Below are 27,713 nucleotides of genomic sequence, written 5' to 3' on the forward strand. Positions count from 1 at the left end.
AGACTCCTTAGGGTAGTGATAAAAGAGGATATCAAATCCAAACTCCTCCTCCTACTCCTCCTCCTCCTCCTCCTCCTCCTCCTCCTTCTTCAAGGCTGGACATGGAAGGAATAGCATAACAAAATGTGTGTCAGAAAATATCTTCATACGTTTTGAATTCTCCGCCATCCCCACCCATACACGCCCTCCCATTAGATGTCAAGGAAATAAACAACTACCGGTATCTGACTTTTAGAAGACATCTGTTTAGGGAAGGTTTTAATGTTTGATGTTTTATTTTGTTTTTAATATTCTGTTGGGAGCCACCCAGAGTGGCTGAAGAAACATACATCATCATCATCAATATATTCCTCCTGAGTTTGGGTCTGGCTTATAATGGCCTGCAATGTTACCATGACTACTCCTTTTCTCCAGCCCACAGCTCCCTCAGCTCTCAGCAGTGGTCATAATAGGAAGGGTTCACAGGGAGACTCTGTTGAAGCTTTGATACTTTCCTGAAGCCTGTGCACCAGCCTCCAGAGCATCAGGTACCATGGGAAATGTAGTTCCCAAAACCTAATCAGGAACCAATGGAACTACATTTTCCATGGTAGTTGCAGCAGCATCTAGGCCAGGTCCTAATGGAGTCCTAGTGTGAGCATCCGCTCACCAACAGCATGAAGGGGTGATGGATGAATCCTGTGTTTGTGTAAACCAGGCTTCCTCAACTCCCATGATCCCTAGCTAGCAGGACTAGTGGTCAATGATGATGGGAATTGTAGTCTCAAAACATCTGGAGGGCCGAGGCTGAGAAAGCCTGGTGTAAGTGTTTAGAGGCATATAGGTCCTTGTTCACATTGAATAGTTCATATATGTAACAATTAAGTGTACGTGAACATGAAGTTCACTCTCACCATGTGTATAAGCTACACGCTTCCAAAGGATGTAAAACATTTCGCCTTTAGTTACAGTTTAATGGCTCCTTAGAAGAGCTGATAAGAAATCTCAAGGAAGAATACATCCTCTGCTAATGTATTCATGTTAGCTTCATGGCAGTGGAGCCCATTCCTAATCTGAAAACGTAATCCTTCTAAAATTATATTCCCATTTTAATTATCCAAGCCTTTTTTAAAAAAAAGATCAGGTTTTATTTTTAATGGTATCACTTAAAAGGTCTTCCTACCCACATTATTGATGTTTTATAGCTCCTCAACACATTCCAAGCCATTTCATATCAGTGTGCTGCAAAAATTGGTGTTTTAATTCACATTACAAATATGTTGCCAACATAATGCTTCTCACCTGCTCCATTGCAAACATGGTACAAATATTGAAGATTAGGTTGGACAGGATTCTGGGAATGGCAGCCTTCATCTGCCTGAATAGTTTAAACAAACACAGCTTCTGCTTGCATTCTGATTTGTTGTTATTATACCACACCATTTTTCTCCAAGGAGCCATCCATGGTTATCCCCTTCCTCATGTGATCCCCCCACAACATCCCTGTTGCAACTGGCCCAAGATCAGGGAGTTTCATAACTGATCAGGTAATTGAACCCTGCTCTGCCAGGTCCTGCTCTGACACTTTAACCACTATGTTGTTGTTGTGTAGTCGTTGAGTCGTGTCCGACTCTTCATGACCCCATGGACCAGAGCATGCCAGGCACTTCTGTCTTCCACTGCCTCCCACAGTTAGGTCAAACTCATGCTGGTAGCTTCGAGAACACTGTCCAACCATCTCGTCCTCTGCCGTCCCCTTCTCCTTGTGCCTTCCATCTTTCCCAACATCAGGGTCTTTTCCAGGGAGTCTTCTCTTCTCATGAGGTGGCCAAAGGATTGGAGCCTCAGCTTCAGGATCTGTCCTTCCAGTGAGCACTCAGGGCTGATTTCCTTAAGAATGGATAGGTTTGATCTTCTTGCAGTCGATGGGACTCTCAAGAGTCTCCTCTAGCACCATAATTCAAAAGCATCAATTCTTCGGCGATCAGCCTTCTTTATGGTCCAGCTCTCACTTCCATACATAACTACTGGGAAAACCATAGCACTATACCACAGTGATAAATAATCTGCTTCAAATTGAACAGTCATAGACACTTAGGTTATAGCATGCACACACTCTCTGCACATTCTTGCAGTCATTCCGACACACATGCGGATGCAAGTATAAGCACATTCAATGCTCATGGTTGATGGATGGTTAAAGATAGGGAAAGGAAGAGAATCACCCTTTCCTCTTTTCCCCACTGCCCTTTGCCAGCTGTTTCTTTAACTTGGAGATAATAATGCAGCGGTACCTTGGTTCTCAAATGCCCTGGTACTCAAAAAACTTGGAAGCCAAACACTGCAAACCTGGAAGTAAGTGTTCTGGTTTGCAAACTTTTCAAACATGCTGCATTTTGAGTGAGACACTTCCATTTTGAGTTTTACACTGAAGTCTGTCTGTTTTTGTGGCTTTTTTGTTTTGTTTTTGTGACTGTGTAGAACCCAGTTCAGCTATTGATTGTGTGACAGCCGTACATTTTTTTTATTGCTTTCATTTAATGGATCAATGGTCTCGTATGATAGTAAAATACATTTTAAATTGCTGTTTTAGGGGTTGTTTTTAAAAGTCTGGGGCGGATTAATCCATTTTGCATTACTTTCTATGGGAAAGCACACCTTGGTTTTGGAATGCTTTGGTTTTGGAATGGACTTCTGGAACAGATTGAGTTTGAGAACCAAGGTACCACTGTAATAATTTCTGTCGGCTGTGCTTGAATGACCAGTGTGTGCTAAACTAATTTCCTGTGTGTCTTTGTCTAGGTGTTAAGGGACAGCTAAGAGAATGAAGACTCTAAGTCCCCAGCGGAAGCATGATATGGCGATGCAGTGCTGGTGCTGAATTGTTCTCTCTGATGGCTCTATGGGAGTGGATAGCCCTGAGTCTTCATTGCTGGGTTTTAATGGTCGCTGCTGCTTCGGATCAGCATGCCACAAGCCCCTTCGACTGGCTCCTTTCAGATAAGGGACCCTTCCACCGCTCTCCGGAATACACAGATTTCGTGGACAGAAGCCGACAGGGATTTAGCACAAGATACAAGATTTACAGGTATGAAACAAAAGGGATGGTAATTTCAGAGGGTGCTCTTCCGGGAACTGTTTAGAAACGACACAAGGGCACTTTAAGAAAGAAAGAAAAATCACAGATGGGGAGAACCAATGGGTAGGTCTGGTTTCATTCCAAAAATATACACCAAGGTTCCTTTTCATGTTGGGAATAGCTGTGCTGCCTATTGAAAGTGAAAGGAGGTGATTGATTAAAACGAGATCTGAAGGTGACCACCTGTTGACGAAATCTTTCAGCTTGGTTGAAAAGCTAATTTTAACTCCTGGTTTTCACTCAGCTTGCATTTTCTTCCTGAATTGCAGGAGATTAATGAGGCACAGTTCAGAGGTAGAGTACGCGTGTTTACATGTACGTACAGCATTCCCAGAATCATGGAAATGTAAAGTTGGAAGGGACCCCAGAGGTCTTCTATTGCAGCCCATGGCAATGTAGGTGCCAATGGAGGCTTCCCTTGACATGTAAACAGAGGCAGTTTTTGTCGGGACTGTGGTGGAGAATGAGGTTAAATTTCCCCACACTCAGTCCCAAGGTTCTATGGCTAATACTTGCATAACAAACGCAAACATGAATGGCTTTCAGATAAGCATCACCTGATGAATATCTGTCTGCCATGCACTCACCTGATAAAAGTGCAGAAGCCCTGAAAGAAAAAAGAAAAAAGCGCCCTTCAGCAAGAATTAATGTGCTTGCTGTAATTACATAGTCTCATCAGAAAATGAGAATATTAATGATGCATCCTGTGTGTTGTTTTGATGAGAATAAATAATACAAATAATGAACCATGCTTTATACATTAAAAGTGTTATATACATTAGCAATAATAAATGCTATGAAATGATCTTGGCTTTAAAAAGAGAAAACTATGACAAGTAGGAGGGATGCCTATCTCTGTGTCTTTAATTATAGACCCTGGCGGACTCCTCTTTGCCAGTCAAAATAAGGAGCTGCAACTACAGAGCGTGGAAGAAACAGATTGGCAATTTCTGTCACTTGACCAATTTATGGCTGTGAAATCATTTGAACAGGTGGTCCTTTATTTGCTTCAGATTGTTTTGCTGTCATTCCAGCTTTTTCAGCTATTGGGTCCATAATAAGGGGCAAACTCTTGCCTTTTCATCTTGTTTGTGGCTCCATGCAGATTGCTGCTGGTTCTTAAATACAGGTTTGGGGAGAAGGTCTGAAGTTTGTTTTGTGTTATGAATATTTATTTTCCTGTGCTGCTTCTCTGTGCACCAGAGGGCACTGTGTTGCAGGTCAATTTTGCATTAGTTTGTGTTGCCGTAGGCCAACACATTGTGAGGTCTGTTGCACATTAACTGTGATGATGAAATATGCATTTGGGGGTGTTTGGTGAGCTCAACGGATCAGAGGAGGCGATTGCTATTAGCCGGGGTTTAAAAGCCTGCTGTCAATGCCAATCATCTATTTATTTATTTTGGCAGGGGAGGGGAAAATAAAAGTGATAATATATAAAGCCCGAGTCAGCATATTTTACTCCCCTTTGTTTTTATATTGCTCAACGAAACAGAAATATATCCATTGCAAAATGCAACAAGAATGATTCCCATTGCTTCTGGTTTCAGTACTGTTAACTATGCCTGAAAGAGCCACACATTGCATTCTGCATTCTAGGGTCTATATCACTGCTGTTTCTTATACCCCACAAAAAGCTGCCTCTGAAAATTGCAGGACCCTCCAGAATAATGGAGAGCTGCAGCCAAAGGGAGAATCAGTTCATGGATGTGTTTACATGCACACCTGACCACATGCACAGAAGCTCTTTGGGGCAATTTGTACAGCAGGAAGCTTGTGTGCAGCTAGGGAAAACCTATACACATTGATTAAACACTATATGGAGAGGGGGAAGAAGATAGAGGTACAAGGTGGATGCGGGTTCTTTTTTCCCTTTCAAGTTGGTCACATGGGGATTCTAAGAAAATGTTGCCAAGGTGCAAGACCTTGTGTGAAGAGCTTCACAGTGAAAGAGTGTAAGAATTTTTTTAAAAGAGTTTTGAAGGGAAAATGTCCCATAGCCACCTTTTAATAAGGTAAGCACAACACAAACAACCAATATTTATTTCATTCTGTTCACATGCGGTTTCAATGCACTACGCCCACTTGAATTGCCAGAAAAGTCGTGTGTGAAAAGTTTGGCATAGCACGAGACTTCACCGTTTTCCCCTCCAGCAATGTTCTAACTCCCACTTCAACTCTTGGCTAGTTTTCCTTGTATATGTATTATTTACACTTGCACCATACCTTCCAACATTTCTCTGATGAAAATAGGAACGTCCTAAGGAAAAGCGGGACATTCTGGGATCAAATCAGAAAGTGGGACGGTTTCTGTAAATTAGGGACATCCCTGGAAAATAAGGACACTAGGGGTCTGTTGCACCTGCCCCGCCTTTTGGCCTGTTTTGTTCATTTCTGATTCCTATAATTTGCTCAGTTCTCCCCTTTCCCCATGGTGTTTGTGTGTGTATGTGTTCAATATATATTTCTTTTCTGCTTTAAGTTACCATTGTTGGGGGCCAGACTTTGGAGACTCCTATTAAAGCTGATGTTTTAATTCATCCATAACTAGAAGTTTCTGCAAGTAAAGTTTTTGAATGTTAAAGTTTGGACATTGGTTTAATTTCCAAAGAAGGGTGTCAGTCATATATATGATTTGAGCTTCTTAGCTGTGATTTTGCTACCCTTCCTTCAACACATCCCATACTCCAGAACTGTTCTTTCAGAGAATGTGCAACCTCACCCAGACTGGATACTTCAGGGCCACCTCTGGACTATTTTGGGTTTCTTCAGGGGTTTCTTGTAGGGTTGCAGGCTTTTTTTCTCAGACGTTGCCTTCCCTTGGTCTGAATTAGGTAGGATCCTGAGATCCAAACTGGGTGGGTTTTGTGATGTTGTAGGGTTAGCACAGAGAAGGAGGCATTCCAAAGTCATTGTAGGCTCATTGATCAAAACTGGAACCTTGTAAATTATCCAGTCCAACCATAATATAGCTGATTGTCCTAATGTTTGCTGAAAAGACATTTTTTCTTATTCCCTCCATTCCATTGGAATTTCATTGACTGAAATGGAAAGCTTTAGGAAAACAGCATAGGCACGAAGCTGAGAATGTCAGATAATGGTGAGTAGCAGATAATAGTGATTAACGGTGCTTGGAAGGGAAATGCAGTTTGTCATGTGAACTCGACAAATGTAATTGAGAGAGGAAGGAATAATATAACTGCTACAGGCTTACTGAGAAAGCAAACTCTACTCGGTCTACGCATTTCAAAGAGGACTGTTAATGTACTTTGAGGCTGCCCTGGGAAACAGCTAACTTCTCCTGTGGCTGACTATGCATTGCATTCCATTTATGGGGCCACTGAGAGAATCAAGATTATAAATGTGCTTGAAGGGAAACCTGTTCAGCTTTCACCAGAGCTTCCTCAGTTAGGGAATAAATAGCAGAAACAGTCCCATCTGCTTTTCCCACCGATTTTTCAGCAATCCGTAAATTGCTTTTGGCTAGCGTCAAAATGGGCTGCTTTCCTATAGAGATTTGTTTCTGTGGGCGAAAAGGTAATATAGTCAGGGGCCATCATCACTCTCCTGAAAGGAAGATCCGTCCCTTGAATGCAGAATGCCCTCATTTCAAATTGATTCTGTCACACATCAGAACGCATGGAAAACTCATTCTCCAGAAAGCTTGTGGAGAATGTTGAAGATGTGAGGACCTCTTCTGACATTACTGTTGCAGCAGAGAAGCTGCTGTAGGATGGCCTCTTCCTGATTCATAAAGGTTATGTTGGGAACTCTAGCACAAACAATAGCAGCTCCTTCCCATGCCAGCTTCCCCCACCTCCTGAAACCAGACCAATACTGACTGTAAAACCATAAGAAGATGCCTACTGGATCCAACCCAAGGCCTATCTAACTCAACATCCCATTTTCCACAGTGGCCTATGGGAAATCCACAATCAGGACATTGGTACGATAGCACCCCGACCACTTGTGATTCCTCAGCAAGTGGTATTCAAAGGCCTGGTGCCTCTGATCCTGGAACTAATATATAGCCATCATGTCTAGTGACAACTGATAGCTTTACCGTCCACAAATTTGTCTAATCCCCTTTAAAAGCTAAGTTGGTGGCTATCGCCCATCTTGTAGTGATATAAGAAGTGATAACTTGTGATGCTGGGAGCAAAAATGCTGTAGTAGATATGGATTGTCAAGGAGCTGTCAAGGAGCCAGATCATCTGCAGGGCGTGTGCGTGTACACACACACACACACACACACACACACACACGGAAGGCATGGAAGGCAAATAGCTTTTTCTTAGCAGAAAAAGCAACATCAGTGTCCCTGGTTCATCTTAACAAGGAAGGCATTGCTGAAACTAACCTCTAGGCATGCCCCTGCCCTCTACTCTCTCACTCTGGATCCCTCCCAAGCAGATGAAGGTCATTGAATGGGTGAACTCTTCCTCTGGGCCCGTCTGGCATGTTGCTCAACAGCATGCTGGATCCTCCTTGAGCGGGAAGTCAGAGAGGGAAGAGAGTCTCCTGACCTCCCTTTATGTCTCAAGTCTCTGGCTTCTATCGGCTCCCAGCTCATCCCTTCTGCTGACTGCCCCTAAGTATCCCACCACCAGGCTCCAGGCTCTAAGGAGTCGTCTTCAGAGCCCTCCCGGGGGCGGCTCTTGGGAGGCAGATGCCCACAAGTCTTCTTCATCCAAATTAAATGGCAAATTAAATTTTGTGAATATATAAATCTGGCAAGACCCACAGCATTCATAAGGGGACAATCGGACCAGAAATTATTAAAAGAATGGGGATGTGCTAAAAAGTATACGAAAAAACATTGTTCTGGAGTAAGCATATTGGTATGTAATGAATGACGCTTTACAGGGTTAAAGAAAAAGAAAAACAGTGTAAAAAAGTACAAAGATGGAAGTAATCTACATTAAACACAACAATTAGTAAGAGTAAAAATTTTGAGGTCTTAGAACAAAGGAAGGAAGTCAATATGTGTATATGTATGTAATGACGAGATTAGAATGGTGATATGGTTTTATTTGTAGATGTGTGCTTTTTCTCCTTTTTTGTTTTCTTTTTTGTGTTCTGTTTTTCTTTCTTGTTTGTATAGTATTATTTTGGATTCAATGTTTGTAATTTTTGTTATAATTTTGCATTGAAAATAAAATATTTTTTCTTTAAAAAAGGTCTTCTTCATCCAGCCAGTCCAAGCCCTCCCTGGGGGAGTGAACTCTTGGGCTAGTGACTCCCACCACTCCACATCCAGCCAGTCCCTGACATGAACCTACCAAGGTCATGTCTGACACCCAAGGTCCACCACCAAGGTCATGTTCCTACAAGACTCAGTATGACTACTGACACATTTATAATAGGCCTCTCGGGTATTATTAAATGTAAGCATGTTGGACGAGTGGCACCAGTAGGAGTGAAGCCATTTGCCTCAGGTGGCAGATGCAACCGCCTGACCCTGCCGTTGTGCCATTGTCACACCCACCTGGGCTTCACCCGTGTTGCTACCACTGCTCTGTTGTCTTCATCACTGCTGCAGTGTCATGGCAGCAGCACGGGTGCAGCAGGTGAAGTTGGGACGACAGGACTGGCAGCAATACAAGCATGACAACAGGGTGCCAGGAACCCAGCCTCCAGCTCGACAACACAGGGAGCGTAGTTAGTTAGAAAGAATGATTTATTGCTCAAGTACACAGATAACTCCGGGCGGCATTAACCCAACTGCCGCAGTCGTGAATTATGATGACTCTTCTGAAGAGTCACTCCCTTCCGCTAATTTAAACAGAACGTATGACCTTTACATCTCTGCTTCCGCCTCCTGTCAAACACCCTCCCCCAGCAACCACCCTGTGGGCTCATTGGATACCCTCCAATTTCTTCCTAAGAAGACGGACTGCCAATCTTCTCTTCTTCACCTTTTTCCTCCCCCTGAGAGGCCTGGCGGAGATTCTGCTCACTCGAGATAGTTCCCTTAGCATTCCTAATGGCAGGGAAGTTGGCCCTCGGCTAATCTCCCCTTTTCTTCTTGTTGTTGTTTAGTCGTTTAGTCATGTCCAACTCTTCGTGACCCCATGGACCAGAGCACGCCAGGCACTCCTGTCTTCCACTGCCTCCTGCAGTTTGGTCAAACTCATGTTCGTAGCTTCGAGAACACTGTCCAACCATCTTGTCATCTGTCGTCTCCTTCTCCTTGTGCCCCCAATCTTTCCCAACATCAGGGCCTTTTCCAGGGAGTCTTCTCTTCTCATGAGGTGGCCAAAGTATTGGAGCCTCAGCTTCACGATCTGTCCTTCTAGTGAGCACTCAGGACTGATTTCCTTGAATGGATAGGCTTGATCTTCTTGCAGTCCGTGGGACTCTCAAGAGTCTCCTCCAACACCATAATTCAAAAGCATCAATACTTTGGCGATCAGCCTTCTTTATGGTCCAGCTCTCACTTCCATACATCACTACTGGGAAAACCATAGCTTTAACTATACGGACCTTTGTCGGCAAGGTGATGTCTCTACTTTTTAAGATGCTGTCTAGGTTTGTCATTGTTTTTCTCCCAAGAAGCAGAGATCTTTTAATTTCATGACTGCTGTCACCATCTGCAGTGATCATGGAGCCCAATTGCCTACTTCCTTCACTGGAAGCTGGCTGAGCTGGCTCATTCATGACACCAGGGCAGGGCAATTGTTGTCCTGGCTCTGCAGGGGTGCAGTGTGGGGGGCATGTTACCTACAGCAGCAAAACATCTTGAGCTGCCCCTGGGCACCAGAGCAACCCCAGTGCAATGTCTGGTCTTGTAAGCATGTTCACTTGAACATGTTTGCAAACCTTCCTTCAGTGAAAAATTGGAGCCTTCAATCATAGAGAGGCTTGTAGGTGTGTTCAGCTGAACATAATTATAAGATCCTTTCAGATTTTGGTGCTGAATGTTGCGAGATTGGAGGTGGAGAGTGTCATGCCGTCATGCACATCCCCATGTCTCAAACATTTCAGTAATATTTGAAGAGAGCTACTGCCACATTAAGGAACACAGGTGGTGCTGTGGGTTAAATCACAGAGCCTAGGACTTGCCGATCAGAAGGTCGGCGGTACGAATCTCTGCGATGGGGTGAGCTCCCGTTGCTCGGTCCCTGCTCCGGCCAACCTAGCAGTTCGAAAGCACATCAAAGTGCAAGTAGATAAATAGGTACCGCTCCGGCAGGAAGGTAAACGGCGTTTCCGTGTGCTGCTCTGGTTCATCAGAAGGAGCTTGGTCATGCTGGCTACATTACCCGGAAGCTGTACACCGGCTCCCTGGGCCAATAAAGTGAGATGAGCGCTGCAACCCCAGAGTCAGTCACGACTGGACCTAATGGTCAGGGGTCCCTTTACCTTTACTGCCACATAAGGAACTGTAGTGTTTGTGTTCTAACATATTCCACATGAATAGGGAGCAGGAAAAAAGAAAACAGCTTGCCACCAGAGCTGGAGAGGAGTGTCTTAGATAGTGCTGTGTCATCTGTGTTGGTTTAGCCCCAAAGAATGGTCTGAACATTCATGAATAGCATGCTGGGAAATCCCCAGCATCTGGTATGCTAGCTCTGTCCTAAAAAGTGTTTGTGTGCATTAACCTAATTTTTTCTATAAATTTCATGCCCACTGTTCATTTCAGCAACTTGCCACAGGAACTGGAGCTTAACTCAAATATAGACCTTTTCTTTACCCCTGCACTTGTAACAGGTACCCATGCAATGAAAAAGAATTGGGCTGCCAATCAAGCACAGAGCTAATTGATCTGAGATCACTCATTTCAGTTGACGCAAACATGGAAGCATTCCTGGAAGTAAGCCCTGTTGAATTCAGTAGGACTTAATTCTGAATATCCATGAATGAAAGAGTGAATGAAATTCATGAGACAATGTGCATTCTTGATAAATATGCATTCTTACCTTTATTCTTTTGAATGCTATCTTTTTAATTTGAAATATAAGTTGACCTGCACTCAGGGCAGGATAAAGAACCAATGATGGGTTTTTTTGTCTGTTTTTTTTTTTTTGTATATCAAGTTATATTTTAAAGGTTCTTTTAATGTGTAACTTCATCTCCCATAGGTTGATAATTATTAATAAGGTCAGCTGTTGTAAGAATGTTTATTTAGAACTGATTATAGATGTTTGTCCACTCTTGGGATTGCAAAGATGCAAGATGTGAAACGAGGCCATTATTGCTCCTTCTTTGAGGATTTTAGATGTGTGACTTTGCTCTCCCCATTTGGCATTCCCTTTCATTTGCTTTTCAATGCCCTGTCTGTTCTGTCATTTAAGATTCAGGAAGAGGTAATAAGGACAGTCACATTCAGCAGAGGAAACTATCACTCAGGGCATTTATCTTCATCTTTGCAGTAATTCCCCCCCCTTTTTTTTTTTGGTGTGGGGAGTCTAATTTTCAGATTCATCTGATGCTGTTATGTTTTTCCTGCAGTTATGTCAGCTGTCACTTTAAAATAACATTGCTATAATTTTGAAGAACTCTATTGTTTCATGCTTTTTGCTTCTCTGAGTGGTAGGGAGTTCTAGGGCAGGCTTTTACAATTAGTTGCCTTGCGAGATAAGAGTCCTGAAGAGGTGTGTGTGTGTGTGTGTGTGTGTGTGTGTGTGTGTGTGTGTGTGTGTTTTGTAATACTGGTTTGTTTATAAACTGAGCAGCAGGAAGGTTCAGACAAACACCTAGATGGTCAGCATTAGTCTGAAATAGAAGCAGCAACACATTCTTGCAGCTCATCAAGGCTGCAAAATCTGGACTTCTAGATCTTGCCTGGCCAAATTTTCTGTTCAGAACTGTCTCCTTCCTACAGGTCTGTGTGGTATAACCTGCATTCTTAGCACACAGAAGCCCAATTCACACAAAAGTCCCCCCAAAGAGGCTCGCTGACAGCAGAAGCCTCCAGCTGACTGTAGCAGCTATCAGTTCTGGCAGTTGCAACAGTTACCCATGGAAAGATCCCTTCCAGCCCTCTTTCAGTGCAATTACAATTACCCATCTGTTTCCCTGGCCATCCCCTAGCATTGCCTGCTTGCTTCTTTCAACAGAGAAGAACAAGGGTATCTTTGCAGCTGTAGAAAGGAATCAGTATTCCTTGTTAGTGACCAATACACTAAGCAGATGCACTACACTCTTATTATAACATCAGGGTTTCCAGACTGTATGAAGATAGACTTAGCACAGGTTCGATTTTGTCAGCAGGGAGATGTGAACATAAGAGTTCTGCTGCATTAGGCTGGTGACCCATCTAGTCCAGCTGTGGAGGTAGAACATATCCATAAGGGTTAGTACTATGGCTGTTCACTATGCTGATGACAATGTAGTGGATGACCTCCACACCATCCTAAATATCTTCGCAGAAGCTTACAGAAAGCTTGGCCTATCGCTCAACATCCAAAAAAACTAAAGTGCTGCACCAACAAGCACAAAGCAACCCTCTGTAGTGCCACAAATCCAACTCAATGGTGTAACGTTTGAAAGTGTCAATCACTTCTCCTACCTGGGCAGTTATCTTTCCACAAAGGCCAAAACTAATGCCAAAATCCAGAATCGCCTGAGCTCTGCGAGTGCAGCTTTCTCCCGACTGAAGTGCAGAGTGTTTGAGGACTGGGACATTTGCAGGGAAACCAAAATGCTTGTTGACAAAGCTATTGTACTACCAACCTTACAGTATGCTTGTGAAACATGGACCACTTATAAAGGCCATCTCCAGCTCCTTGAAAGATTTCATCAACGGTGTCTCCGAAAAATTTTACACATCACTTGGGAAGACAGGCAAACTAATACCAGTGTACTGGAAGAAGCAAAGATCACCAGTGACAAAGCAATTTTTCTTTAACATTAACTTTGTTGGACTGGTCATTTGGTTCAGATGTCTGATTATCTTCCAAAGCAACTACTCTATTCTGAACTTAAAAATGGAACACGTAATGCTGGTGGTCAACAAGAGAGGTTTAAAGACTCTCTTAAACCAAATCTAAAAAAAGTAGTATAAACACTGACAACTGGGAAACACTGGCCTGTGAGGGCTGCAATTGGAGAACAGCCTTTACCAAAGGTGTCCTAGGTTTTGAAGATGCTTGAACTCACGGCGAAAGGGAGAGGCACGCTAAGAGGAAGGCATGTTTGGCAAACCCTCACCATGATCAACTCCCGCCTGGAAACCTATGTCCCCACTGTGGAAGGACGCGTGGATCCAGAATTGGCCTCCACAGTCACTTACGGACTCACTGTTAAGACCGTGTTCATGGAAAACAATCTTACTTGGCTACGAGTGATTGCCAAAGAAGAAGATAGCTTCATATTCCATGAGTGTCTAATTTTATTCTCAGGCCATCCAAGTTGAAGGCTATCACTTCATTTTGTGGGAGCTAATTTCATAGTTTAACTGTGTGTTTTGTTTGTCCTGAATCTCCCAACATTCCTCCTCCTAGATACCCACAAGTTCTAGTGTTCAGATATTTTAAGATGGCCATCATATCACTCCCAGTCTTCTCTTCTCCCACATAAACATACTCAACTCCCTCAACCACTGACTTAGTTTCCAGATCTTTTATCATCTTGATTGCTCTTCTCTGCACACGTTCCACTTTGTCTACATCCTTCTTACACTTTTCTCTATCCAGTTTCTCCACACTGTGCATAATCTTATACTTTTCTATTGTTTTTGTCCCTTACTAGTCTTTTCTCTATACTAAAAAGTCCCAAAGGCTGCAACCTTTCTCCACAGGGGTGCTGCTCCATCTACTCCATCATCCTGGTTGCCCTTTTCTGGACCTTTTCCAGCTCTACAATATCCTTTATTCTCCGTTTCACCATAAATTTGGCTTGTACTAACACCATTGATAGCAGAAAAGGGGAGAATTCCCCCACACCTCTATTAGAGGTGAGGTGTTTAATCCATAGAATTTTGCTATAAGGTGTGGGTTTGCATTTGAAAGCCTTCTTTCCCCCTGTGATGCACAGGTGCTGCTGGGAGAGAAGTAGAGTCCTGAGTAGATGAGATTGATGGGCATAAGAAAAACCAGATACCAGAGTAAGAGTAGACAGGCTGAAGATGGAAGCAGGAGTTTTATCAGACCTGGTGACTGAGGGAGGGACCAGAGAGAAAGGACTATGGGGCAACAAGTGAAAATAATCAAGAGGTCCAGGGCGAGGAGTGTGGGATGCAATCCTTGTAGCAGTCAAATACAACATTCCTTGTTTGTCTAGAGTGGACACAGACAGGGGGCTGTTGATCCAGCCAGTTGAATTTCCTGTTACACCTTGTCTGGAGCATTGTACCCTTTCATGTGACCAGGTAGGTGGGTGTGACCCTTGTAGGCCTCCCAAAAGGTCCAGTCACTCAGCCATCTTCCTCTTCTTCCTCTTGATACCATGCTTTCTTGATACTGATGTATTTTGCTGTCTGCTGGCTCTCAGCCACCAGGACATGGGCTCATTCCCATATGGGATGAACTCAAACCCTCTTCTGTAACTCTAAGCTCAAGCCTGCCTTCAGGGATCCAATGGTGAACTGAATGTGAGTAAACTTCTTATTACTTTTTTAAAAAGACTGTTTGTCTTTATTCTTTTTCGGAGGGATAAAAGGGGACTTGCCAGGAACCAAACCCAATCTGAACATAGCCAGATTGGATTGCTTAAGTAAAGAGATTCAAGTGAATCTATCAACTATCTTCCTGCTATATATTGTGGAATGTCACTCTGCTGCTGACTCACAAGCGTGAGCGAGGAAGGATACTATTAAATCAATATATCCTCTCCTAGTAGCTACAGCAGTCCTACAAGGAGAACCATTTTTTTTGCTAGAAGAGTAAGGTTCCAAAGACAGAGACTTGCTTATAGGCTTCCTCCCTCCCTCAGGCTGTTGGGGTTTTGTGCTACTGGCTTTTGCCATGGTGTTTTTATGGCATGGCTGTTAGTTTTGTCCATTTATCACCATGGATAGCTCAATTGGTTAGAGGATGGTGCTGATAACACCAAGGATACATGTTTGATATGGGACAGCTGCATGTGCCTGAATTGCAGGGGGTTGAACTAGATAGATGATCCTCAGGGTCCCTTCCAACTCTACAATTCTATGATCTGTGCCCTTCTTGTGGTGAGTATTGGGTGGATAGTGCTGTCTTTTAGTTGGCTCCTTGTGGGTAAGGGAATGGCACAACCAGTTGTACGCTTCCTGTATATGAAAGGTTCGTCAGTCAAAATATCTATCATTTCCTCCCCCCCCCCTCCTTTTAGGTCTTTGTCATTTCCTTCTGGCATAATTGGTTTTAAAGCAATGGTCAATGCCTCTGAATCCAAATCTTTGTTATCTTCCTTGGCTTTGATTGATTTCTTCTGGAGGCACTGATATTGTATGCTGGTCACGGGCTGTTAGTGTCTAGCTTCTAATGCATTAGTAACACTCTTAGCAGACAAGCCAAGTTCCTTCCAGTGAAGACCTTTGTGAAGCAAAACAACAGTCCCCTCCTCCATTAATTTCTGGGTTCTCAGATTCCCAACATGCTTGTTACTGGAGGTAATAGCACTCTGCCAAAAGCAGCAGGAGCTCAGCAGCCCTCCTTGCTTTTTAATACACCCGATTTTACACAGTACTCAAAGTTGTTTTGACCACCAGTCCTTCCTTAGATTTATATAAACTCTGGGCCCAGCATGAAAACAACAGAGCAGATAGGGCTGTTGCAGCTGCCCTGAATTCTTTGGTGACTTTGGGCGAGTCTTGCTCTCTCAGTATCCTATCTGTAGTATCATTCCTTCATGCCTGCTGATTTGGAAAAGCAAAATGGGCACACCCCAAAATCAGGTAGTTATTTCTACAGTGAGTATGCAGAAAACCAATCTGTAAATGAAAAGGAAATGATTTAAACCTGTATACCTGAAGGAACATCTACACCCTGTCATTCAGCAGGGATGCTGAGATTCAGCTCCAAGGCCCATCTGGCAGTTCCCTCGCTGTGAGAAGAGAAATTACAGGGAAGCAGGCAGAAAGCCTTTTTGGTAGTCTCACCTGCTTTATGGAACGCCCTCCCAGCAGATGTCAAAGAATTAAACAACTATACAATTATTCACAGACATCTGAAGGAAGTCCTGTTTGGGAAAGCTTTTAATGTCTGATGCTGTATTTTGTTGGAAGCTGAGGCAACCCAGTCAGGTTAGCTGGGTATAAGAATTATTACTATTATTATTATTATTATTATTATTATTATTATTATTATTATTATACCTAAGCCTCCATAGCCCAATGAGGACTGGCCACACTTATTTAGACAGACAGACAGACAGACAGAGAGAGAGAGAGAGAGAGAGAGAGAGAGAGAGAGATAGATAGATAGATAGATAGATAGATAGATGATAGATAGATAGATATATGGATATATGGAAACCTGGGAGAAGGAAGAATGGAATATCACATCTTTTTAGAAGTCATGGCTGGCAGGTTGGTTTACTACAACCTGCCATATCTTATTTCAGGCCTTGCTTGCTATTTTAACAGATGGAAACCTATATCACGTATGAAAAGAATAGAAGGTTTTCGTGAATAGGATTGCTAGTGTACTGCTTTCCTCTTGTGCAATTAGCCAGTCTCTTAATTCACAGATATTGGCAGGTGCAACATCTCATAGCATGGCGATCAACAGGTTCACCTGCTGATGGTGACAAATCAAGCAGCTGTTAAAAGGCACAGCTCTAGTGGCATGTTAACACAGCTGGAAAATCTACTTGTGGGTTATTCATTGCTTAGGAGCATTCCTAATATACCGTATTTTTCGCCCCATAAGACGCACTTTTTCCCCTCCAAAAATGAAGGGAAAATCTGGGTGCGTCTTATGGGGCGAATGCAGGCTTTCGCTGAAGCTTGAAGAGCGAGAGGGGTCGGTGCGCACCGACCCCTCTCGCTCTCCAGGCTTCAGGAAGATATCCGCCGCCCAGGCAGCCCTGTGGGAGGTCCCACAGGGTTGCCTAGGCTGCGGATAGCAGCCTGCTTCTCGGAGCGTCGGGCGCCCTGAAGGCAGAGCGCCCGACGCTTCGGGAACAATTCCGCCGCCCAGGCAGCCCTGTGGGAGGTCCCACAGGGATGCCTAGGCTGCGGATAGCAGCCTGCTTCTCGGAGCGTCGGGCGCCCTGAAGGCAGGGTGCGCAAGGCTTGGGGCGGCAGCGGACTGCTTGCGCGCACCTAGAAGCTTGGGGCGTGCTGAGGTCAGCGCGCCCCAAGCTTCTGCATGCCGGCAAGCAGTCCGCTGCCGCCCCAAGCCTCCCGCACCCGGCAGGAGGTCCCGCCGGGTGCGCAAGGCTTGGGGCGGCAGCGGACTGCTTGCGCGCACCTAGAAGCTTGGGGCGTGCTGAGGTCAGCGCGCCCCAAGCTTCTGCATGCCGGCAAGCAGTCCGCTGCCGCCCCAAGCCTCCCGCACCCGGCAGGAGGTCCCGCCGGGTGCACAAGGCTTGGGGCGGCAGCGGACTGCTTGCGCGCACCTAGAAGCTTGGGGCGTGCTGAGGTCAGCGCGCCCCAAGCTTCTGCATGCCGGCAAGCAGTCCGCTGCCGCCCCAAGCCTCCCGCACCCGGCAGGAGGTCCCGCCGGGTGCGCAAGGCTTGGGGCGGCAGCGGACTGCTTGCCGGCATGCAGAAGCTTGGGGCGCGCTGACCTCAGCACGCCCCAAGCTTCTGGATTAGCGCAGGGGTCCGCTAGCCCTGGGAGAGGCGCCGGCTCTCCCACGCTAGCGGAGACCTTGCCGGCACGCAGAAGCTTGGGGCGCGCTGAGCTCCGCACGCCCCAAGCTCCTGGTGTAGCGCAGCGCACCCGGGGGGGAAATAAAAATTTTTTCCTTCATTTCCCCCCCTAAAATCTAGGTGCGTCTTATGGGCCGGTGCGTCTTATGGGGCGAAAAATATGGTAATATTCTTTATTAGCAAGTGGGAATAACATTGAGCTTGTTTTGTTGGCTTTGTCAGTTTTGCAGAAGTGAATACAGTGGTACCTTGGGTTACATACGCTTCAGGTTACATACACTTCAGGTTACACACTCCGCTAAGCCAGAAATAGTGCTTTAGGTTAAGAACTTTGCTTCAGGATAAGAACAGAAATCGGGCTCCGGCGGCACGGCAGCAGCAGGAGGCCCCATTAGCTAAAGTGGTGCTTCAGGTTAAGAACAGTTTCAGGTTAAGAACAGACCTCCGGAACGAATTAAGTACTTAACCTGAGGTACCACTGTATGGGGAAAGGGTTGTTCCCCCAAAACAACAACTCAGACAGAAGCGTATGATCATGCATGATGTAATAAACAGATCTCTTAAGGAAGATGTAGTATTTGTACCTAGTTCTGCTTTCCTGGCTCTCAAGTTATGATAGACCCACCCCCTGCATTTTGTGTATCTGAAACTGAGTGTCATTTCTAAATACCAGGGCTGTAGCTATATGAAATTCACATTTGTCTTTCGTAGGCAAGTGTAGGATAAAACCTGATAACAAACAATATGCTTCGAAGAGTCACTGTGTTCAGGCATAGAGAGGGGAGGGATGGGGAATAGAGAGTGTTTGTGCAGGGTTTTTGTGTCAGCACCACATGAGTAGGTCCTTTATATATATATTTATTTATTTATTTTTGTTGGCGCTGCAAGGGATTAGAGAAGGTTGCTTGGTTGCTGTGTGGTTTGTTTGTTTGTATAGGTGTGTGTGCAAAGGGGTTGTTGGGTCAAATTAGCCATATCGATTTGTACGCTGTTGGGCAGGGGATAGGTCATTGTCTTGTTGTGCTGTATATGTGATAAAGGGAACATGTTTTCTTTTCAAGACGAACGATCCAGTTATGTCATAAGTGCTATTTTTACATTCTTATTAGTCTGTCCCTCTGCGCATGCAGTGCAACAGTCATCTTGTTCGCAGAGTTCAGGGCAGAAAGGGAACGGCGGATGATGAGAAAAGAAGCAATTCCCAGGATACTGTTTGAAGTGCATGGCTGCCTATCTCATCCAGAGATGCTGTGAATATCTGTGGCTTTTGATAAGAAAACTGTATGCTTACGGTTGCAGATAAGTGTCTTGAACAACTCTGAGAATATTATTATTCAGTGCACCAAGTGACGGGATGTGACTCATTGAGCTCATTGCAATGAAGTGTGATTAAACTAATGTCAGATGCAATCAGCAACAAATATTCATATTAGCATCAGGGGTCACCAAACCTCTGGAAGATGAAGGCAGGAGTGAACATTTTTGAAGGGTTTATGTGTGTTGGGTTAGGGGGCTGTTGCTTTTAGTGGTGATAGCCTTAGTCAGGAGAGGGCAGCAATGGAACTCCTTTTGGTGGTGACTGGCTGCCATTTTTTTACCACGAACAATGCTACATTATTATAACCTAGCATTCTGGTGGTACCAGATGTCGGTCATCATGAGGAACTGTATTTTTGACACTCCTATGAAGGTGACAGTGAAGAAAAAGTGTGGCCACCACGTGACAAGACCACTCCATGAAACTATCAAGAAGGCGATACTCTCCTGTCAGTAAAATATTCCTCCCATCTAAATGTCCCATTTGCAGGCAACAAAAATGAAGGGGGAGGGGAGGAATTTGGCAACAATTCTCTCATTATACTGTCAACAGATTTGCACTTAAAAATAAATAAATACCAACCATAATTTACGCTTAATCCAGTTGACACAATCTAGTATCTGTGTTTTCCTTCAATTGCTTCTATTTTCCAATGTGCTTTCTGCACTCTCGATATTTCAGACATTTTCTATTAAAGACTGCTAAATGCTTTGATGCTAGGAGCAGTTTTTCAAAAATTGCTAAGGTCTGACTTAAAAGATAAAAGTTATTGAACTATGCGGATCCTGAACTAGCCCACAGAGCTCAGCTCAAGGAAGTTCTTGACTCTTTGTAACAAGGGAGCTCTATATAAAGTTTTGAGGGTATGGTGATTTATTTATCTTTTAGTTAAGCAGTGTATAAATTTTATGAAACGCAACGAAATGAGATAAATAAAAGGTTCCCTTCCTCTACTCTTTGAACATGCAAAATCTGATGCAAGATTTCAAACTCACGAACATTCTTCTTGGTTTTAATAATGTACTTGCAAGAAGCAACTTCCATTTGGTTTTTCCTTGCCGCAATCACATTTCTGCTCTTAGGGATAGCAATGGGTGGTGCCAGCATGTGGGGGGAACTCTCTGTGGAATTGAAATAACACATGTGCTGTGGTGGGAGAGAGACTTCATATTTCAGAGGGGCTGAAAAGACTCCTTAATTGCTTATCATTGTCACCCATTTCTCTAAGTAGGACCTTACATTGCATCAAAAGTGCTCTGCAACTTTATAAAGTGGGGTATATTTGTACTGGAAGTGTGGTCCTATTCATACGAACCTTAATTAGCATAATTGTAATGCACTTCCCAGAAAGAAGATTCACAGAATAGCCTGCAGAGCAAGATCTTAGCTACTTAACAAAAGGCAATACCTTTTAAAAACTCAAATCCAATTTCTGTTCAACAAATATGACAGACAGGCATGGCTCTGCAATTTTTGAGTTCTTTCTTTGATGGTGCCAGATTCTTGGTTTCAAGAGATAGCAAGGGCTTGGAAGAAAGCCATCAAATCGTGGTACCTTTCCTATCTGTAAATATTTTGTATTTTTAAAATATAATATTTCCAGATATGTAACCAACATATCACACATCAGTAGCTCCTTCAAATTAGGGCACACAATAATAAATAATATAATAAATTTTTATTTATACCCCGCCCTTCCTGGTTCAAAAACCGGGCTCAGGGTGGCTAACAACAAATTTAAAACAATTGTAAAAGCAGCATTAAATGCAGTATAAAAACATTAATAACAATAAAATTCAAAATTCAGAAATCAATTTAGGGGAAATCCATCTAATAAGCATTAGATACTCACCAAGGCTAGCTGGCTGAATTAGTCCTACTTGGGCCAGCGAGGAGGCCAGGGGAGAATTAGCTGTGGGGTCTCAGAGTGGGTAATCTTCATAAAAGGGAAAGGGGAGGGAAGAGAAGGGAAATAAAAGATCAGGCTGAATTCAAATTAAAGACCAGGCGGAATAGCTCTGTCTTACAGGCCCGAGGGAAGGAGGTTAAATCCTGAATGGCCCTTGTCTCCTGGGACAGAGCATTCCACCCATCACTGAAAAGGCCCTGGCCCTGGTGGAGAATAGTGGCTTCCTTAGGGCCCAGGACATCTAAACTATGGTTATTCATGGACCTTAAGGTTCTCTGCGGGTTCCCACAATGGAGTGGGGGGAAATTTATGGTTTGTTACATATATTGGGGCAAAAGTTGAACACTTGTTTTCTCCATACATAAGCAGAGAAGGAGCAAGGGGAGTGTTGAGGACAAATTTTGTAGCTCCTAAATGTTTCAGGTGGGTTTATGTTCTCCCCTCCCCAATGGTTGGATGGGACACTATTCTCAACTAATCATTTCATATCCATTTTAGGAAATCTGCACTATTGGTCGATTTCAGATTGAAAGATTCTTTCATGAGCTCCTGGGAAAGAATTGTTCTGCATTAAATACATACTGTATTTTAGGATTTTCAATGGATATTCTCATTACCTTTTGTTTTAAGAAAGTTAAAGCAGGTATCAAGCAAAGAATTAATCACATGGATTTTCTATGGTGGGAAGCTTCTTCTGTTGGAACTCATTTCCTAACATACTTGGTTCTGGTTAATTGGAAATGTTATCTGATGAACAAGTATTTAAACTTTGTTACCCTTTCTTAACTTCAAAGAGTGTTTGTGCTGGTGGACTGCAATTCTCTGCCAGAAATATTGCCAGGGTCTATTTAACTGGACTCCATTGAAAGAAAGTATTTGCCCTTCTGGCAGAGTTGGTTTTAGGGTAACATGACTGGTGTGCTTGCACTGGGCACCGTTCTGCAGGGGGAGCCACAATAATGCTGTAGAATGAAGCACAAGGGGGGGGGGCGTCAAATTTTAGCATCACACAGGGCACTGCTGAAATTTGAGAGCCCAAATTCTGCCACTGTTTCTGGTGAGGCCTGCCAGAATTCATTGTCATCTTATGTGAGGAAGGATTTGCTAGACCAGTGGCTGTAAATGTTAGAATCCTGTATGAAGGGAGAGGATTAGTATGTAACTTGAAGGGTAGCCCTTATTTAAAGTTTGGTGATTAAGATATAAGCTCAAATAATTTCAGAATGAGTTCTGGATTGATGTAAAAGTGTTGCATATCTGGTTTGGTTTATATTGAATTTTATGCATAACATTTCATGTCTGCTGGAGTCTGCTACTCATGTCGTATTTTACAGTGGACCTCTCAAGACTCCCCTCCTTATCCTGTTCTTTGACACTTGAGATGTATAGTTTCAGAACCTACCCTAAATTATTGTGATCTGCACTGGGATAGATCCTTTTCACATGTACTACTAGCAAGCCACGTGCCCCCCATTTTATATTTGTGCAGCTGCTTCTTCCTGCCTCTGTGCAGAACCTTACGTTTATCCCTGTTGAAAATTCATTTTGTTTTGACCCAGTTCTCCAATCTGTTAAGGTCATACTGAATCCCAATTCTGTCTTCTGCGGCATTCTCTATGTGCCCCAGTTTGGTATCATCTGCAAATTTGATGAGCACCCCCTCAATTCCTTTATTCAAGTCATTTATAAAGATGAACAACAACAAACCTAGGACAGAAATTTGTGGCACCCTATTTGTCCCTTTTTTCTCCAGGATGATGATGAAGCATTAGTGAACATTGTTTGGGTTCAGGTATCATGATTATGAAGGGGCGCAGGTGGCGCTGTGGGTTAAACCACAGAGCGTAGGACTTACTGATCAGAAGGTCGGTGGTTCAAATCCCCATGGTGGGGCAAGCTCCCGTTGCTCGGTCCCTGCTCCTGCCAACCTAGCAGTTCGAAAGCACGTCAAAGTGCAAGTAGATAAATAGGTACCGCTCCAGCGGGAAGGTAAACAGTGTTTCCGTGCGCTGCTCTGGTTCACCAGAAGCGGCTTAGTCATGCTAGCCACATGACCCGGAAGCTATATGCCAGTTCCCTCAGCCAATAAAGCAAGATGAGCTCCGCAACCCCAGAGTCGGTCACGACTGGACCTAATGGTCAGGGGTCCCTTTTCTTAACTTTATCATGACTATAGCAGGGGTGACTGACCTGAGGCTCTTCAGATATTGTTTGTACCCTCCTTCTGCTGAAGGTAAATGTCACCAGACCTCAAATGACTTACCAGAGGAGAAATTTGTGCCCCAAAAAATCACTTCTAATTTCATTTTCTGAAATATATGAAGATACAAGAAATATATCTTCTCTCACTGAAGCTCCTTTGAAACTCTTCAGATGTTTTACATAAGCAAAAACATCCAACTTCAACTTGAAAGTTCACTGTAGGCAAAAATCCCATTGAAGCAAAATTCCCTTTGTGTGAAGAGCACAGAAGATTGCATGAGCACAGTTCGATCAACCTTGCACAATGAAAATGCTGGAGAAATCCAGAAGTATATTTATCACATGGAAAATGTTTTTGTTTATTGCTGGTGATGTTTGAGAAAGAATATACCCAGCGATATGGGGGGGGGGGGGAGTAAGATAACTGGCAAGATAAATGCAATTTTGCTGGCTGAAAATAATCAAAATATGAGGCTTTGATTTGCTGCAAGTGAGCAGGACTGCCGATTTGGCAGAAATAGACAACAAAACCTCAAGCTGAGTTCCAGTGGAGCTATTAGCATATCTGCAGTGTAAGCTACACAGTGTCTTTCCTTACTGCTTCAAAGTGTCTTTCACACCTAGTTCTATAAAAGAGTTTATCTGGCCACAGTTTGCTGCTTGCGAGCATCGGGCGCACGTACATTTAGACCTGACAATTTTGAACAAGTTGCTGTCTGCAGTACTAATGAAAGAAAGAGAGACAGTGGTGTTTATATAGTGTTCAAGTCACTCAGTATTCCTTGCAACCATATTGTGAAGAAGGCCACTGTTACTTTACAAGCCTTACTGCAAATGCTTGTCTGAGAGAAGGGTATTGTGATTCGAGGACCCGTTACCCGCTTGAGAATAATAAAGACACGTGGACACAGCATATTAGGTTAATGGGCTAGAAAAGGCCACAACTTTATTGATTACAGCATGTGAGAGGTATTGGCTTAGGCATTGGACAACCCCAAATTTTGACTCCACCCACTCAGAGAGGGGTGAGTGTGATGAGAGTTAACCACCAGTAGGGGGAGCCTGTTGATGCAAATGCAACTATAAGCTCTCCCCTGATGTCACCGGGGGTCGTGCCATGGCCCCCAGCCGCACAGGGCATCGGACAGGATCCACGACCGCCGGATTCCTTTAACGGAATACCCAAAAGTGAAGGGGTAGGCGATGGCCACAACTTGCCCTTCCATACACCAACAACCTATTCCAGGTCCATAGCAAGGTCAAGCGAACAGCTAAGCCCTAAAGGGGGTGGTGGGTGGGTGACTTGAAGAGATTGGCAGTGCAATGGCGGGGAGAGCTGGCTGCATTTGAGCGGCTAAACCATGCCCCCAAGCTGCCACCCGATTGGGTGTTCTTCCGGGAGGCGTGGCGCACCAGCGATGGAGCAGGGCAGGGTCCGGCACACCCCCTGCATAATGTGGGAAACTGTTCCCGCTCACAATCCCTCCCCTCCTGGAGGAGGAGAGGCTTTCCAAACATGCTGGAGGTGGAGGCAACTTTGCCCCCCTCCTCAAATAGGAAGTAATGGGTGCATGGGACCTTCATTTATCGCTTGAAATGGAAACCCAGGAAAGGATCTGCTATTAAAAATGGTGTCTAGCGCTCAGGTAATAAGAAAGCGATCTTACCAAGTGATAAGTGGTCTTACCAAGGGCACTGATTGCATCCCTTTGACTTCTCCTAAAGAATACTAAAGAAAAGTGCATTCCTTTGAGGAAAATCACAGAATAATTTAGAGACAAAATTGCTTTGCATGCACAGTGTGCCTCCTATCCCTGGGTGGTCTGTTGCCTCTGGCAGGGACTCCAAAGAAGTAGAGACATATGTTTTTCTATATGGAGGGCATATGCAGATTCATCTCTGCACCACTTTCCATGAAAAGGATCACGAGGCTGGATGGCCATTTGTCATGTATGACCTTGTTGAGATTCCTGCATTGCAGGGAATTGAACTGGAAGACCGTCAGGGTCCCTTCCAACTCTACAATTCTATGATCCTGTGATCTAAGGGGATTGCATGTACATTGACTGCAAATGTACCCAGGGCCAGCCTATCATAAGGCAGAATGAGGTGAATCCCTCAGGTGGCAGAGGCTGGGGTGGAAGTGGCAGTGTTTAAGGTACTGGTTTTAACCTTTAACGCCCTATACGGCCTTGTACCTACGGGACCGCCTCTCCTGGTATGCCCCATGGAGGACCTTACGGTCCACAAATAATAACATTCTGGAGGTCCCGGGTCTCAAGGAGATTAGACTGACCTTGACCAGAGCCAAGACCTTTTCAGCTGTGGCCCTGACCTGGTGGAATGCTCTGCCACAAGAGACCAGGGCCCTGCAGGAACTGACATCTTTCCACAGGGCCTGCAAGATGGAGCTGTTCTGCTAGGCCTTTGGTCAGGGTCCAGTCTGACTCCCCCTCTCTCCTTATAAGAACTTGTATGAAAGTGGCCCCCCAACTTTTCTCACAGGCTCATATGAGATCAGTACAAACAGTTAGGCCCATGAGCATTTAAGGTCCCCAACCCTAATCTGTGGGTTGCAATCTGATTGGATTTCACTTTGACTCTGAATAGGTTTTAGGATGTATTTTAATTGATTGCCTGATTTTATGTTAATATGTTATATATTTGATGTTAGCCGCTGTGAGCCCGGTTTTTGCTGGGGAGGGAGGGGAATAAATAATAATAATAATAATAATAATAATAATAATAATAATTATTATTATTATTATTATTATTATTATTATTATTATTATTCCCTCACTAAACATTTCAGTTGGAGAAGAGAGCTCTCTGTGTACCATAGGATTGGTCCTTCACCTCCACCCCCCAATAACTAGCCTGTGCAGTGAAGAACACAATCACATTGCCAGTATGGAAATAGGAGTCAACTGTCAGTCTTAGAATCATAGAATTGTAGAGTTGGAAGGGCCATCAAATTCAGCCCCTTGCAATGCGAACATATGCAGCTCCCCATATGGGAGATCTAGCCAATGACCTTGGCATTATCAGCACCATGCTCTAACCAACGTGCTGTTTCCAATCAGCTTCTGTTTGTGTAATGTTAGGGCTGCCGTCTTGCCCTTCACCTCAGGCAGGAAAGTACCCTGGGTTATTCTACTACAGCCAATCAGGTGGGGCGGTGGGGGGGGGGTTGTTGCTGGTAGCATCCATTTGTCTCCTCGTGATGTAAATGCATGTTGACAGAAACAATGTCAAACATGGTGTTATTTACCACAAGGATCGAGAGAGGACTATTTCTGACCTAACATCCCTCCCTTTAATGCAAGATAGAGTGTAGCTGTTAGTATGGAAATAACAGCCTCAGCCTCTTGTTTGGGTCAGCTGCTTGCCAAAGGGAGCCTCATTTGCATGAGCTTTGAAATTGAGGTCTTGACCACTTTGGTCCATTAGAGATACTCTGACATTGCTTGGAAGAGTTGAGGTGATAGCCTTCCCCCTCCCTCCGCACCCCCACTTCCTGGCGATGTTCCAGTGAAACCATTAGATTCTCCTCCCCGTCTTCTCCTTGAATTGCTAAGTGCAACACAGTACTCCTTCCTCTCCTCTCCAACTGAAAATGTGATATTCGGTTAAGCTACCACTGCAGTTGGTCTTAAGATTTAATTATTGATTCCACAACCATTCCGTCAGCATGTATAGAGAACTGGAGAACACCGGAGCTCTGCTCTTAGCAGAAATGTGGCATCTTTGATTGTGGCGCATGGACAAAATTCAATCACAGCTAGTTTCCCCAGTGCACCACCTAATGTTCCCCACGGTGAAATATGAATATAGAAATAAGTATGCAGTTGTGCTTCTGAAGTTATCTAACACTGAGTCACCCATTCGAGCAAAAGTAAACTCCAGGACTTTTAGTGGATGAGTAGCATAAAAGGACTCTCTTGAGAAAATTTATTCACGCTAGCCAAGAACTAGGAGCCATGAACAAAACTCAGAGTCTGGACCAGGCCTTTTCTGAGTTCCAGAAAGGCTTGGCCACTTTCAGGTTCTGAGCCCCCTAACCATAATAAAAATTAAAAGATAATATACTGAAACAAAGTAAGACATGCACACACACATACACACACTAAATGAAGAAATTCCTTCCAGTAGCACCTTAAAGACCAACTAAGTTAGTTCTTGGTATGAGCTTTCGTGTGCATGCACACTTCTTCAGATACAGTGTATTCTTCAGTGTATCTGAAGAAGTGTGCATGCACACGAAAGCTCATACCAAGAACTAACTTAGTTGGTCTTTAAGGTGCTACTGGAATGAATTTCTTTATTTTGACTATGGCAGACCAACACGGCTACCTATCTGTAACTGAACACACTAAATGAAACAGTGAGGCATAATTCGAATATATATTTTTTGTTTATCAAA

At 44.0% G+C, this 27,713-nt stretch overlaps 1 protein-coding gene across 2 annotated transcripts in view; it reads left to right on the forward strand.

The window, feature by feature from the left end:
- BRINP3 (BMP/retinoic acid inducible neural specific 3) overlaps positions 1-27,713 on the forward strand; it is a 268,970-nt gene that overhangs the window by 28,672 nt on the left and 212,585 nt on the right. For both annotated transcript variants that reach the window (XM_081194376.1, XM_081194377.1), the window contains exon 2: positions 2,782-3,067. In XM_081194376.1, the coding sequence (XP_081050502.1) occupies positions 2,832-3,067 (236 nt within the window). In that variant the 5' untranslated portion in view covers positions 2,782-2,831. The remainder of the gene's footprint in view (positions 1-2,781; positions 3,068-27,713) is intronic.

The sequence above is a fragment of the Podarcis bocagei genome (assembly GCF_964188305.1).
Source record: "Podarcis bocagei genome assembly, chromosome: 5".
Classification (NCBI taxonomy): Eukaryota; Metazoa; Chordata; class Lepidosauria; order Squamata; family Lacertidae; genus Podarcis; species Podarcis bocagei.